The sequence below is a fragment of the Podarcis melisellensis genome (assembly GCF_964234715.1).
Source record: "Podarcis melisellensis genome assembly, chromosome: 3".
Classification (NCBI taxonomy): domain Eukaryota; kingdom Metazoa; phylum Chordata; class Lepidosauria; order Squamata; family Lacertidae; genus Podarcis; species Podarcis melisellensis.
The window spans coordinates 15,653,925-15,670,627 of NC_138530.1; the positions used below are offsets into that span (position 1 = coordinate 15,653,925).

A 16,703-nucleotide genomic window follows, 5' to 3' on the forward strand; every position below is an offset into this window, starting at 1 on the left:
GGGAGGAGATCGGAGCAGGACGCTCAGCCGGAAGGGGTGGAGAGTAGCACCGGGAGCAGCGTAGCGGTCGAGAGAAAGGTCAGAAGCAACGTACGCGCGCCAAGTTCAAATGTAGAGGCGCGCGGAAGTGAGGAGAGCCCCGGGGAGGAGCCCGGCCCCAAAGCGAGAAGGAGGGGGGCGGAAGCGTCAGAGGATTCAGCCTCGGGCGAGTCCCGGCGAGGGGGAACCCAGGGGGGCAGAAAGACCCTGCGGAAAAGGAAAGAGAGGAAGAGGTGGTCCAGCACAAGCCTCTTAAATTGGTGCCGAGGCGGTACAGATTCAGAGGGTACTTCAGCGGTCTAACGTTACAGACGTAGAGTCACAAAGATGGAATGTAAACGCAACCATGATCTTCAATAAAGACTTTCTGTAAATAAACCGGATTGGAGTTGGGTCTCTTGTGAGCTGGGACCAGACGGGTGGCTCTGACACATGCCTTTAACTTTTCTTTCTCAGTTTTTACTTCGTCATTTGTTCTAGATAAAAATCAGCCGAACACAGCTTGATACTGAGGCAATGAAAGGACAAGTTTCAAAACTGAATAACATTGTATTTATAACTATATTTTCAAAAACAAAAATAAAAATAATTTGTCCAGAACTATGTAGCAAAGCATACTGTGGTAGCAAAACAGCAAATCTACCCATTGATGCTGATATACCTTCATCACACCCCTGCTCTAGTGTGACTTCCAGTAGATCAGTGTAGGTTTTTTTGCTCTCCATTGTTTAATAATAGCAGTACACCCCCCGCCACCGCCACTGTGCAAGATTTACCAGCCAAAACTAATGAAGCTAGGAAGGAAAAGGAGTGGATTTTGTGTGGAAGGACGGTGTGCTCAGTTCAGTTCTGGTACTTTGAACAAATTACATTGTTCGGAATTCTTTAATTCTAACTGTATTTCTTTTACTCTGGGTGTTGGGTATTGGGGTTCTAGTAAAAACCAAAGTTGACCCCACAAGCCTGAAGTCTGGTCACCCTGAATTAGAGAGGTAGCACTAGGGCCCCTTTTATGAACAGTGCTTGGAAAGTCTAGATGCGGTTGGCCACTATCATTGTTTGGTTTTTCTAACCCGCATAAGCCACAAAACTTGTCAACATTACAAAACTAACCATGGGGGGGGGCACTCCTCACTTATTTATCTGAGGGCAGCGTTGCTCAGAATCTCAATTTTCTTTCTCTTTGAATGAAGGGGCCGGAAACACAATATGGGGGAGCCAGTGATGCCTAAGCCACAAGTGGTCATCAGCTAAGAACAGATAATTGCTATTAAGAACATAGGAAGAGCTCTGCTGGAGCAAACCAGAGATCCATGTAGTTCAGTATTCTTTTTTCACAGGCACTAACCAGATGCCTCTGGGAAAACCACAACCTGGGCATGAGTGCAGTAGCATTTTTCTGTTTCTGAATTGCCTGAAGCTGCCAGAAGGAGAGAGTTGGGGAGTAAGTGGGCAACAGATGAGATACTTAAAAAATAATAATTATATTTTATTAAGGTGATTTTAGATAAAAGAAATAAAGTAATACAGGAAAAAAGAAGGAAAAATGAGAGGGAGAAAAACAACAGCAACAAAGATACATATAAAAGCGAAAATATGCAAAAAAGAGAGAGCAATATACAATATTCCCATACATTCTTGTATGAATTGGTATGGTGTTATTGTCCTAGTGCTTATGTAAATGTTAATATCCTGCTACATTTTGCATAAACTCATTCCAAGTGTTAACGTTTTTATCCATGCAGAATCTATGTCTGTAAGCAGTCTGTTCCTAAATTGTGATTGTCCATTGATTGAAGAGTATCGTATCTTTATTTTTCCTGTTGCTCAGTATCAATCTCTTGGCCACCATTAGGGCCTGGAAAATCCATTTCCGTTATCCCATTGATAATTTCCATACTGCAGGTTTAAAGTTCAATAAAATATTCTCCGCTGAAATATTTAACTTTTCTGCAGAGTCATAGTTACACTGTCGAACACTTTCTCCCAAAACTTGTTAAGTAAAGAACACTGTACAAACATATGTTTCAGAGGGGCATTGTCCTTGCCACATCTCCAACACTGAGCTAACTTAGCTAATCATTTCTTATTCAACCATAAATGAGTCCAGTAAACTCTAAATATTATTTTCTGTTGTATTAGTCTTAATTTTAAATCTAGTGACACCTTAGCTATTGAAGCTAATACATTTTCCCACTGTCTGGGGAATATTGAAAGTTCCAGTTCTTTATTCCAATCATCTCTTACCATCTGCATATTGAACTTGTGTATTGTTAATAGATATCTATAAAAAATAATTGCTGGCTTTTTATTTTTGAATGAGTTGTCCAATTGCTCAAATATCTTGGTTATCTCGCAAGCTGAAAGGGCTGATGGCCCAAACACACTTCTTAGGAGATGTTGTAATTGAAGTCACTGCCATTGGGCTGCATCTGATAGATGGTGTTTTTGTCTTAAAACAGCAAAAGTATAAAATTCATCTTCCCCATCTATCAGTTGATCTAATGTCAACACACCTGCTTCTATCTAATTTTTCCATATCTCCATCTTTTTTGCAATTCTTAGTATGGGGTTTCCCCACAGAGTAAGTTTAGTATGTGAAAATGGATCAAATTTGTTTCTATTAGCCAATATATTCCATGTTCTTCTAAATGATTTAATTGTTTCCAGAGTCACCTGAGATTTCAAATACTTTGATCCTATTATGGTCCAACCAACCAAAGATGCTATGTACATATATTCTTGGGTTGCCCACACTGAAAAATTGGGGCCAGCAGTAGGATCCCAATATTTAGTACTTGACAGTAGGTAAGCATAGTAATATAATTCCAAATTTGGGATTCTGAAGTTGCCTTCTTTAATTTGTAGCTGCATTCTCTGCAAGGATATTGCTGGTGTTGCTGAGCCTCAAAGGCATTTCCTAAACAATGAGTTTATCTTTTGAAAATATGATCCAGATATAGAAACTGGAAGTCCTCTCAGGACATAAATGAGTTTCAAGTGATCGTTGTATGTTCTGTGCTTGACTGCGTGTGCTGAAGATGAATATCAGTGATAATCCTTGCAGGGTGTAGTTGAAGGAGAAGGGGCTAGAGCAGAGCTTTCCAAACTCTGTGTCGCGACATGCAAGTGTGTCAGCTGCAATGTGTAAGTGTGTCACATGAAAGCTTCCCGCGCTCCTCTTGGGGCTGGGAAGGGGTTAATTTAACCTCTGGTTTGCTAGTAAAACTGAATTACTGTGTCATGAAATGATGCATGTCTAAAAAGCGTGTCACCAACATGAAAAGTTTGGAAAGCTCTGGGCTAGAGTTGGGAAGCCACTGCAGCTAGGAGCATGAAACCACAGTCAAAGAGACACAAAGGTTCGCAATGGTAAATGAAACGAGTTTTTCTGCAGCCATTTTTATTTAATATTAAATATATCTATATGATTCATATCAAAGTTCATGATTGGAAGGACTGCTTAATGAAGAACTTGCAGGGAGAGGTAGCTGAAAATGGAATAGGAGCAGTAGACCTCTGATAGTAGATGATGGTAAAATCATACCTTGCTTGTGAGCTTTTCATGTGCTAGGGTGGTTGATACTCATCCCAGATAGTTTGTACTCCTGATGTACAGCAGATAGAGGAAAATAGAAATAGGAAAACTGGATTATGCATGGGATAAAATTTAAAGAAGTCTTTACTGTATTGTGGTTTCTATTATCTGCTTGTTATTGATATCTCATAAAAAATAATCCAATGTGAGAGTGGCTGTAATTCTCCTCATATGGTTTTCTTTCGCTCTTGAATTGATCATAGAATGTTAATTGTTCATTTCTGAACTTAGAAAGCCTAGTTCTAAAACAGGATTCAGTGGAATGAAAACACCTATACACTAAGCATTTTTTTTTGGTACTGGGATAACGCATCAGTTCAGATGACATCCTTAAAGTACCAGATCCAGGTGCTCTTGGAGGAAACTGATTTTTTTTAGATCCATTTCAGTTGTGGCTTAGGACTGATTTTAGCACAGAAACTGCTTTGGCTGCTGTGTATTATTACCTTTGTCAGGAGAGAGACAGGAGAAATGCATCCCTGTTAATTCTCCTTGACCTCTCAGCAACATTTGATGCCATTGAGCACAGATTTTGATTCTGGAGCACTGCTTTGCAGGAGTTCTGGTCTTACTCTGTGTTCTTGGCAACAAAAGAGCTGGCTTGGTATCTTACTACTAAAAGCTTTTTCTTCCAATTTTTATTTTTATTTTAAAAAGTAGTAATAATAAATAAATAAATAATTTTAAAATTCCCAAAATTTCAACACCTCTTGCAATGGTTTGACCCCTTTCCATTTTAACAGTACAAATTCTGCAAATACTTCTGTATCTCCTTAAAAGCATTTCTCCTGCATATTCCCTGTCCTACCTTAATTGCACATGTTAATTTATCATTAACACCTATATCCCACACCTCTTTATACCATTCTTCCATTTTATATTCACCTTGCCCCTTCCACTTCCTAGCTATAATAATTTGTGCAGTTGTCAATAAATTTGTGAGCAAGTCCTTGCTAGCCTGCGAACCTTCCACCCCATCGTAAATTGATAATAATAAGTTTATTATTTATTTCCATGATATTTACTTATGCCCAGGTATGGCAGCAATTTTGTGCCTAGAAATAAACCCTGTTATCTTGTAGGACTTAATATCTGAAGAAATATGCATATCATTAGGGTGTAAATGACCTTAAGGCTGGAGTGTTAGATCTAGGCTTCGAAAACAGGCTTTCAAAGGTAAAATACTATTTTCAACTTTAGCACCTACATACTCATAACTTTAAGACTGTTTATTCATTAGCCTATACTTTATTATTATTTATCAGTGCTGAATTTTGTGACTAATTAAACAATAAGGTTAGCAGAGTTAATAATAAGTATATTCAGGTCTATATATTAATATATAATACAATACACATTCCACCTCAGACAATAATTAAAATATTTTTTACCTGTACCAGCACATTTAACAGTAATTCTAAATATAAAATATTGTTTGAAATAATAGAAAGCCAGGCAAGGGAAGAGGGAGATAAGTTGTGGGGAATCAAAGCACTTATTGATTCTGTAGCATAGACTTCTATTTGCTGATTACCATAAATCTGAGTAAAAATTCCATCCTTTATTTCTGTAACGTTGTGCATACAAAATCTGTTTTTAAATTTCTGTTCTACATATAATTTTTTGTCCCTCTTTGCCTCCATTTTATCACTTTTGACCTTACAGAACCTTGATGCCTTTAAAAGCTATATGATGGGCAAATACCCTCTCATTAATTTGAGTGGGTAATACCACTCATAGGGTTAGTTGGGTCTTTCTACTCTAGCAAACAGGGGTATACTTTTACCTCCTCTATCAAGTATATTTTTGCGCTGCTTGGTACCATACCCTTGAATCTTTCAAAGTCCACTGTGTCTACTGCAAGGCAAGAAACATAGATCTTATAAGCCTTTGTTGTTGTTTAGTCGTTTAGTCGTGTCCGACTCTTCGTGACCCCATGAACCAGAGAACGCCAGGCACCTCTGTCCTCCACTGCCTCCCGCAGTTTGGTCAAACTCATGCTGGTAACCTCGAAAACACTATCCAACCATCTCGTCCTCTGCCGTCCCCTTCTCCTTGTGCCCTCCATCTTTCCCAACATCAGGGTCTTCTCCAGGGAGTCTTCTCTTCTCATGAGGTGGCCAAAGTACTGGAGCCTCAGCTTTACAATCTGTCCTTCCAGTGAGCACTCAGGGTTGATTTCCTTCAGTATGGAGAGGTTTGATCTTCTTGCAGTCCATGGGACTCTCAAGAGTCTCCTCCAGCACCATAATTCAAAAGCATCAATTCTTCGGCGATCAGCCTTCTTGATGGTCCAGCTCTCACTTCCATACATCACGACTGGGAAAACCATAGCTTTAACTATACGAACCTTTGTTGGCAAGGTGATGTCTCTACTTCTCAAGATGCTGTCTAGGCCTGTCATTGCCCTTCTCCCAAGAAGCAGGCGTCTTTTAATTTCGTGGCTGCTGTCACCATCTGCAGTGATCATTGAGCCCAAGAAGGTAAAATCTCTCACTACCTCCATTTCTTCTCCTTCTATTTGCCAGGAGGTGATGGGACCAGTGGCCATGATCTTCGTTTTTTTGATGTTGAGCTTCAGACCATATTTTGCGCTCACCTCTTTCACCCTCATTAAAAGGTTCTTTAATTCCTCCTCACTTTCTGCCATCAAGGTTGTGTCATCTGCATATCTGAGGTTGTTGATATTTCTTCCGGCAATCTTAATTCCGGCTAGGGATTCATCCAGCCCAGCCTTTCGCATGATGAATTCTGCATATAAGTTAAATAAGCAGGGAGACAAAATACAGCCTTGTCGTACTCCTTTCCCAATTTTGAACCAATCAGTTGTTCCATATCCAGTTCTAACTGTAGCTTCTTGTCCCGCATAGAGATTTCTCAGGAGACAGATGAGGTGATCTGGCACTCCCATTTCTTTAAGAACTTGCCATAGTTTGCCGTGGTCGACACAGTCAAAGGCTTTTGCATAGTCAATGAAGCAGAAGTAGATGTCTTTCTGGAACTCTCTAGCTTTCTCCATAATCCAGCGCATGTTTGCAATTTGGTCTCTGGTTCCTCTGCCTCTTCTAAATCCAGCTTGCACTTCTGGGAGTTCTCGGTCCACATACTGCTTGAGCCTTCCTTGTAGAATTTTAAGCATAACCTTGCTAGCGTGTGAAATGAGTGCAATTGTGCGGTAGTTGGAGCATTCTTTGGCGCTGCCCTTCTTTGGGATTGGGATGTAGACTGATCTTCTCCAATCTTCTGGCCACTGCTGAGTTTTCCAAACTTGCTGGCATATTGAGTGTAGCACCTTAACAGCATCATCTTTTAAAATTTTAAATAGTTCAGCTGGAATACCATCACTTCCACTGGCCTTGTTATTTGCAGTGCTTTCTAAGGCCCATTTGACTTCACTTTCCAGGATGTCTGGCTCAAGGTCAGCAACCACACTACCTGGGGTATACAAGACATCCATTTCTTTCTGGTATAATTCCTCTGTGTATTCTTGCCACCTCTTCTTGATGTCTTCTGCTTCTGTTAGGTCCTTTCCACTTTTGTCCTTTATTATGGAAATCTTTGTACGAAATGTTCCTTTCATATCTCCAATTTTCTTGAACAGATCTCTGGTTCTTCCCATTCTATTGCTTTCCTCTATTTCTTTGCATTGCTCGTTTAAGAAGGTCTTCTTGTCTCTCCTTGCTATTCTTTGGAAATCTGCATTCAATTTCCTGTATCTTTCACCATCTCCCTCGCATTTTGCTTGCCTTCTCTCCCCCGCTATTTGTAAGGCCTCATTGGACAGCCACTTTGCTTTCTTGCATTTCCTTTTCATTGGGATGGTTTTCGTTGCTGCCTCCTGTATAATGTTACGAGCCTCCATCCATAGTTCTTCAGGCATTCTGTCCACCAAATCTAAATCCTTAAACCTGTTCCTCACTTCCACTGTGTATTCATAAGGGATTTGACTTAGATTGTATCTTACCGGCCCAGTGGTTTTTCCTACTTTCTTCAGTTTAAGCTTGAATTTTGCTATAAGAAGCTGATGATCTGAGCCACAGTCAGCTCCAGGTCTTGTTTTTGCTGACTGTATAGAGCTTCTCCATCTTTGGCTGCAGAGAATATAATCAATCTGATTTCGATGCTGCCCATCTGGTGATGTCCATGTGTAGAGTCGTCTCTTGTGTTGTTGGAAAAGCGTGTTTGTGATGACCAGCTTGTTCTCTTGACAGAATTCTATTAGCCTTTGCCCTGCTTCGTTTTGATCTCCAAGGCCAAACTTGCCAGTTGTTCCTTTTATCTCTTGACTCCCTACTTTAGCGTTCCAATCCCCTATAATGAGAAGAACATCCTTCTTTGGTGTCACTTCTATAAGGTCTTGTAAGTCTTCATAGAATTGGTCAATTTCAGTTTCTTCAGCACAAGTAGTTGGTGCATAAACTTGGATTACTGTGATGTTAAAAGGTCTGCCTTGGATTCGTATCGAGATCATTCTATCATTTTTGAGATTGCATCCCAGTACAGCTTTCGCCACTCTTTTGTTGACTATGAGGGCCACTCCATTTCTTTTACGGGTTTCTTGCCCACAGTAGTAGATATGATGGTCATCCGAACTGAATTCACCCATTCCCGTCCATTTTAGTTCACTGATGCCCAGGATGTCAATATTTATTCTTGCCATCTCATTTTTGACCACCTCCAACTTACCCAGGTTCATGGTTCTTACATTCCAGGTTCCTATGCAATATTTTTCTTTACAGCATTGGACTTTCCTTTCGCTTCCAGGCATATCCGCAACTGAGCGTCCTTTCGGCTTTGGCCCAGCCGCTTCATCAGCTCTGGATCTACTTGTACTTGCCCTCCGCTCTTCCCCAGTAGCATGTTGGACGCCTTCCGACCTGAGGGGCTCATCTTCCAGCGTCATATCTTTTATATGCCTGTTGTCTTTGTCCATGGAGTTTTCTTGGCAGGGATACTGGAGTGGCTTGCCGGTTCCTCCTCCAGGTGGATCACGTTTGGTCAAAACTCTCCACTATGACCTGTTCATCTTGGGTGCCCTGCTCGGCATAGTTCATAGCTTCTCTGAGTTCTTCAAGCCCCTTCGCCACGGCAAGGCAGTGATCCATGAAGGGGATATAAGCCTTTAGGAGCATAATAATATTAATAACATTATTATTATTTAATTGCCTTCCACACATCAAGGAGATGTACAAAATGTAATAAAAACAGTTAAAAATATAAGTGGGAATCCCCATGCAAATTAATTGGAAGGCAGCTATACCTATCATGCAACTTTTAAAGGCATCAAACCTCTAAAGGAAAATAGGAAAAAATATTTCATGCATAAAAGAGAAGGGAAGGGTTTTTTAAATTATTTTGAGCTCTGGGGTGTACCTTGGGAGCTGCTGGCAGTTAGGATGGGTAGTGCTAAATAATCAGTGGTCTAAGTTGCTAAAAGCCAACTTCATATATCCAGTTCAGGTGTCACTAACATTTTTGGCCCTATAGGCACATTTTGAACTTAAAGAAACTGTCATGGGCATTCCTTCCTCTTCTCAAAAAAACATAATCAGCCTAGGCAACATTCCCCCCTTCAAAACAAAACAAAACAAAACACCACAAAGCCTTGTAAGACAACAGTGGCCCCCTATTTCTCCTTCTGCTTATCTGTTAAAAATAACAAGCCATATTCACACAATAGGCAGCTTAGCTTGGCACCCTGGAAAGTAGAGTCGTAGTTCTAGCTGCCTTGTCCTCTTTCTGTCCTATTCTAAGAATGCCTCTGAGAAGGAAGCTTGCCTCCCCAAGGTTTTTAGAAATCAGTTAAAATTAAAACTTAGACAGGAGGCCTAGTGGCCTGCTACATTGTGTGCTTATTGCATTTTGATACAGTGGTACCTCGCAAGACGAAATTAATTCATTCTGCGAGTTTTTTCGTCTTGCGAATTTTTTGTCTTGCGAAGCACCTTTTCAAGCAGTGCACCCTGGGTATTAACAGTTTTAAGAAAAAGGAAACAAACTTGCAAGACGTTTTCGTCTTGCGAAGCAAGCCCGTAGGGAAATTCGTCTTGCGAAGCAACTCAAAAAACGAAAAACTCTTTCGTCTTGCGAGTTTTTCGTCTTACGAGGCATTCGTCTTGCGAGGTACCACTGTACTCTATATCACATATTGCTATAGACAACACTTAGTAAATTTTACAACATGGAAACCTTGTTTTCTCCTCTTCAAAGATACAGTGGTACCTCAGGTTACATACGCTTCAGGTTACATACGCTTCAGGTTAAAGACTCCGCTAACCCAGAAATAGTGCTTCAGGTTAAGAACTTTGCTTCAGGATGAGAACAGAAATCGGGCTCTGGCAGTGCAGCAGCAGCAGGAGGCCCCATTAGCTAAAGTGGTCATCAGGTTAAGAACAGTTTCAGGTTAAGTACGGACCTCCGGAACAAATTAAGTACTTAACCTGAGGTACCACTGTATGTGTCTCTTCTTTTGAAAGAGAACCTCATGTACCTAGTGCTTCCAAAACTTCTGTATTCCAGCAGGCATACTCTTAATTTATTGCAAGGTGTCTTCTAGTTGCTGTCCTTAAGGGAGACGGAGGGAGTGAAACAAGATTGGGACCAGAGTATTATCCTAAACTTCAATTTGAAGATTAGAAACAATCCTCTGCAATTCTGAGTTGCTCTGCTGGGTCTGTCCCTTAAATCTCTTCTACCTGAGATACATTTATGACAGTGTTTCCCAACCTTGGGCCTCCAGCTGTTTTTGGATTACAACTCCCATCATCCCTAGCTAGCAATACCAGTGGTCAGGGATGATGGGAATTGTAGTTCGAAAACAGCTGGAGGCCCAAGGTTGGGAAACACTGATTTATGATACCCATATCCTCTGGATGCATGGATGGAGGTTCCTTAAAACTTCCACCAGGACTTCAGTAATTCACCATGCCATCAGTCAGAGCCTAGACCAGGCCATGCTGCAGGTTCATTTTCTTGAGATGACTGTTCATCTACATAATGGATATGTAAGCACCACCTGCAGAAAGCTCGCATGTTTCCAGCTCTCATAGAGAACACGCCACAAAATCCGTTGTTGTATAACAGGAATAGGGAACCTGCAGTCCATCAGAGGTTATTGGGCTCCCAACTCCCATCAGTTCCAGCCTGGATGGCCAGTGGGCAGGAATGATGGGAATGTAGTCAAATATCTGGAGGGCAACAGGTTCCTCATCCCCAGTCTTTGGTCAAGCCATACAACCACATCTGTTCAAATGCATCAGACATACTTACAACTTAAGGGTTGGTACAAGCCATTTCTTACACTAAAATACCTACCCAGTGTAAGTGAAGTAGCATGTTATCAAAGACAGACTGGTTCTCAGAAGTAATCTGTTATGGAACAGAGGTGCAGTGATAGAACATTACTTGATGTTGCCTATAGCTCCTAGCGAAAACCACTCATACATATTCTCAGTCATCTACAGCCCATCGTGTACAATGGCAATCCCTTCTTATGGGCCTTGCTTATGTAGAAGACATCCCCTCCAATATAAAATAGCAGCAACACTGGGTCATGGTTTAAAGTCACAAACCCAGAACACAACCTGCAGCACACCCACATGTAACCCACATGTAACACAGAACATGTAAAAGATAGCTAGTCATCTCATGGTAACTGGATGGATATTAGTATGTATATTAGATAACATGCTAAGACCTCTGTGGTATTCAAATGAAAATAATAAAGACTGATATCTCCCCATCCCTCAATGCATGCTTATAAGGAGTGCTGATAACCAGGTAATGATAACTGTTCTAAACACAAAGTGTGCACATATATCTATATATCTCAAAATTTTAATTCTGTTTAAAAGAAAATGAATGATAGTGAACATACATTTTTTTTAAAAAAAGATTTAAATCAACATACTTAAACACTCTCAAAACTGAATCCAATACTCTTATCAACAGCACCGTTGAAGGCTTCTAACCTGGCAACTTTGTGCTATCTGCAGGGTTAAAAATCACAAATCTGTTAGGTCATGTGTGCCTATAATATGAAGAATACTAATTTTTAAAAACACACAATCATTAAGGCACCTAGTTAGTCAAAAAGCTTATCAGCACAAAATTATTTGACTCTGGGCGAGGGATATGAAGGCAGAAGGATATGTTTGGCAGACAACTTGGGATTCCCCATCACCTGGTTACCTCCAGTGTAGCAGAACATTTTCTGTAGGGAACTGTGGAGGTAGTATTAGCTGCTTCTCCTGCCTTTTGGTTTTCTTCCTCAACCCTTTCTCTGCAGCTAATAGGTGAAAGGAGCCAAATGAGAGATTTCAAAGGGAAAATACCAATGAGAGATACATCCTTGCAAATGTATTCCAGCCTCTGCTTTTCATGTTACAGGCAACCCCGCAGGATTGGGAATTCTGTGTTCAGCTGGTCCCCTGGTTCTAGTCTAGACATAGTGCCTGTCTTCTCCCAAATCCTTGCCTCTCTGGTTTACAGCAGATTTTAAATGTGAACTCTGGCTAGCCTGTGTTTCATGTTATGCCTCTGCTGAATCTGGAAAAACTTAACAGAGAAGAATCCTCTCTTGCTCCACCCTTCCCATTCCACCAAAGTATTTTCTGGCTTTGTACAATGGCCAGTTCTGGATGATGTAATGGAAGTTTATTATAGCATACACAGATATGTGAATGCCCTATTTCTCCCCCTGGCTAATGTGTGAGAAATAACTTTAAAAATAGCAGGGAAAATGGGCAATTATGAGGGAAAGTGACAGACCTCTTAATAAATATATTCTCTTTCAAATGATGTGAAATGCTTCATTTTAAAAATAAACAGTGTTTTAAAATAATATTCTTAATGCCAATTCACAAAGATTCAAAGGTAGTAATTTTAGTGATGATAGCATTGCTACTACATTTAGCTAGTTACTGCTAAAGACGACCCGCTCTTAGGGCTTGATGGTAGAAAAGTATTTCCAAATGTTGCAGATTTCAGAACATCTTCATGGGTTATCTGGGAGTATGCCAAGCATATTTATCCTCCAGTGCGGTGACAAGCCCACCAAATCCTTGCTTCTCATTTGCCCTGGATTCCTCTGTTGTCTTTGCTAAATAAAATAAATTTGATGAATGCTTGAAAATACATACAATTAAGAAGCTTTTTATAGTTTACTTAAACCTTCTATTTTATGAAGTCCATGATTTTGAGCTTCAAAGTTCAGAATTAGAAGCTTGGCTCTTTTCAGCACTGGTTCTTGTTAAGAGAAATAGATAAACATGAGCCCAGGATAGCAGAGATATTTTCTCACCTACACACATCCCTGTCCTGGAGTGGAGAGTGCTGGAAATGTTGATTGTGTGCTTTCCTGGACTGTGAGTCTTCTGTTACCTTCTGTACATTACTGTAATGTTCAGGCCCCTTCTCAAAGGACTTAGTCATAATATATGGAGTTCTTATATGTACTTATGAAATGCATTATATTTACATAATATATCTAATGCAAAATATGAATGCAGATAACACACGTCTGGAAAATTAAATCACTCCTTGGGCATTGAGATTGGCTGTTGTTCTGCCATGCATTTAGTGAGACACATGCATTTGCTGCTAAGTAAATGTATGTGGGAGATTGAACAAAGGTGTAGAGCTTGATAATTGATAACCTAGATGATTTAATAGGCCATGCAGAACAGGAATAACTACTGAAATGTAATATATTGTTCAGTCATTTAAGATGCATAAATGACTGTTAAAGCTTCATTAGGTATTAATTTTATTATGATTAGCTTGCTGCACAAATAGATTGGTAGTTTTTATGATTTTAAGAAAAGAGTACACATATAAAACTTGTACTTGAAAGAATAGGTACTGAAATTCAATATAGAAAGACTGTAAGATAAAGCATTTCAGTTAGGAAGCTTGCTAATTTTAAGTCAAATGCTATGTTGTTTTTTTCAGAGATTTGTACCTATTCTAGAGCTATTGATCTTTAGTATAGCAACTAACTGTAGATACCTTTATCTTACCGTCAAGAAAAGTTAATTGTTTCCCTCATTTTCATTCTTTTCTTGAGAGAAGGCATGTTGTGCAAATAGCTAGAAGGCCAATTATCTTTAAATTAATCTTATTTAATTTTAAGGCAGAAGCAGTAAATTGTAGTATGTTCCCCACAAATGTCGAAAGACACCAGGGACTTGTAGCACATGTGGATGTGAGCAATAAAGATTTGTGCTCCTGCATGCTTGCCAGCTCAGTAGTGGAGGGGTCAGCAACTTTTTTGGGCCCGTAGGAATACTTGAAATTTGGGGGGGGGGAGGTCTGTGGGCATTGTCCTCTGTTTGCTTCCCCCCCCCCGCCTCATCAATCTCCCTCTCACCCAACAAAGAGCCCTCTCTCACACACATGCATGCTTCACTTTTCTAAGAAGTCTAGGTAAAGTTCTGATCCAGTAGAATGAAAATGGATTATTTGAATTAGCATTACTTTACATGGGGTTCCCCAAAAAACCCATCAATTTAAAATTTACAGTGGTAGACGGCACAGTAAAAAAACCACAACCCTAGATTTCAGTTCTTGCCAGTAATACAAAAATTTTGTCCTAGCACACACATCTTCATGGATTTTCATAATTTCTACATAGAATGACAACAAAACCACTGACAATTCACAGAACACATCATGGACACCAAGATAACCCATAATTTTATGGTGATAAAAACTAGAAAGGTCCATAAATATCCTTCCTTCATCCATGCTTTTGTTCCATAGCAACTGTGGAATGCACCAGATCATGATTTTATGGTCAGTTCAGTGGACTTAGGTGTAATCTGTGATTTGATGGTATTTATTGGGTGGGGATTCTATGAATAAATGATGCCGTTTCAAGACAATCCACTTTACTGGATCCAACTGTGTGTGCACCTACCTTCTCTTTCACATTCCAATATCTCTCTTCATTTCACTGATCCTGTCCCATCCTAATTTCTCCCTCTTAGCCAATCTGTTTTCCTCCTTCCATATCACCCCCCTTTCCCTTCTACCTTCTTCATTGCTCTTTCTTTTTAGCTGCTGATCTGAATTCTGAAAAGGACATAGATCTGAACGAAGTGCAGGAGAGTATCAGTGCTCCAGCTTACTCCTTCAGTATTAAGTTCTTTTCAAGGGGGAGGGGGGAACGGTAACTATCTTCATCACCTTCTTCACAGAGAAGAGGGAAAGGAGACGGTGGGAGCTTAGAGAATTCACTGACACTAGGGGAAGTCCTCATGGGTGCCATGGCAGCTGCAGGTGCCATGTTGGCAACACACACTGTGTACAGTATATTAGAGTGGCTCTATCTTGTCGCTATTCTTGACTTGTGCTGCACTTGCTGCAAAATATTGCTGTCAGTATTTTAAAGACACCGTGGGGGAAGGTTTGTGTTTATTATGTTGCACAATTACCTTGAGTTTGATGGAAAAGGCAAGTCTAGTATGTAGTACTTATAAATTCTGGAGATTTTTTTTTTTCACTAAATGATCTTCATTGTATTTATGAGAACCATTTCACAGTTAATGTGTAAAGCATACTTACATAAGAATTTGGGAAAATTTAAAATGATCCTGACAACAAAATAATATATAGCAATGTAATTATATAGCACATTTCACCAAGATGTATATAAAGTTTTCACTGTGCCTTTTTGGCTTGATGTGACTTGAATGGAATTGTGTGTGTGTCAGTTGCAATCTTGTAACAGTTTTTTCTTTTTTTGTTTCTTGTTAGATGATGATGTACCTGCAGATATGGTTGCAGAAGAATCTGGTCCTGGTGCACAAAATAGTCCATACCAACTTCGCAGAAAAACTCTTTTACCTAAAAGAACAGCTTGCCCTACAAAGAGCAGTATGGAGGTATTTAAAAATTAATAACCATGCTTTCCCTTCTGAAGTAATTGCCTAGCACAACAGGCAGAGTACAGTTCATGGGGAGAAGGCCAGTGGTGGCCGTGGAGGATTCTTTATGTGGGGTTAGCACAAGCAGAAAGGAGTAAGGATGGACCATGTGCAATATGCATTAGAAGAACTTTGTGTAATCTAATTTTACTTTTCTAAAACTTTTCAGGGTGCCTCTACTTCAGCTACAGAGAACTTTGGTCATCGAGCAAAACGTGCTAGAGTATCTGGAAAATCACAGGATTTGTCAGGTAATGTCTTTTTTTGTTTGAGGGAAAGGGCAAAGAAAGTCTCCCAACTTTCTATTTTAATTTTAATTGAACAGTTTTTAACTTAAAGTAATTGGGATGGTAATGGTAATCTTATTTCCTTGTCTACTGTCATTTGACTTTCATAAGTGAATTTTTATGGTCTCAAAAAGATTTTTCTCAGAATTTGTTTCCATGAAGAATACATCATGTTGTTGTGCTACTTGAAGAGTCAGTGGGTGTACGGATGTATGTACAGGCTTATTTCCATTTCACCTTGCAGAAGAGGAGAGGGGTTTTTAATTGACACCTGGGGCTAGATCAGGGGAGGCACCAGCTGTAGGCAGGAGAAACCTAACAATGACTTTGAACTACAGTGGTGCCTCGCAAGACGAAAATAATTCGTTCCGCGAGTCTCTTCGTCTTGCGAAGCACAGCCATTAGCGGATTAGCACTATTAGCGGCTATTAGCGGCTTAGAAAAAGGGGGGGGGAGGGAAAAAAACTCGCAAGAACTCGCAAGACGTTTTCGTCTTGCGAAGCAAGCCCATAGGGAAATTCATCTTGCGAAGCACCTCAAAAACGGAAAACTCTTTCGTCTAGCGAGTTTTTCGTCTTGCAAGGCATTCGTCTTGCGGGGCACCACTGTAGATAGGAAAATGGTAGCCCCATTTCTACACACCATTAAAAGTGGTGTCTTTGTGTAGCTACTTTTCCTGCCTGCACACTTCTGGCTAGGTGGACCCGGTTCAAGGGGCTGGTGACTTGTAAAACCTTCCACAGCCTGTACTGTGTGACTCAGAGATTACCCCTTCCAATGTGAGCTGTATTTCTCACAGGGTTGTTATGGGGGAATAGATAAGGATTGGGAGAACTGTGTATGCCACCTTGA

At 40.2% G+C, this 16,703-nt stretch overlaps 1 protein-coding gene across 2 annotated transcripts in view; it reads left to right on the forward strand.

The window, feature by feature from the left end:
* The window catches only part of FBXO11 (F-box protein 11), a 70,595-nt gene that overhangs the window by 26,323 nt on the left and 27,569 nt on the right, over positions 1–16,703 (forward strand). For both annotated transcript variants that reach the window (XM_081903854.1, XM_081903855.1), the window contains exons 2-3: positions 15,395–15,522; positions 15,734–15,815. In XM_081903854.1, coding sequence (XP_081759980.1) covers positions 15,395–15,522; positions 15,734–15,815 — 210 coding nt within the window. The remainder of the gene's footprint in view (positions 1–15,394; positions 15,523–15,733; positions 15,816–16,703) is intronic.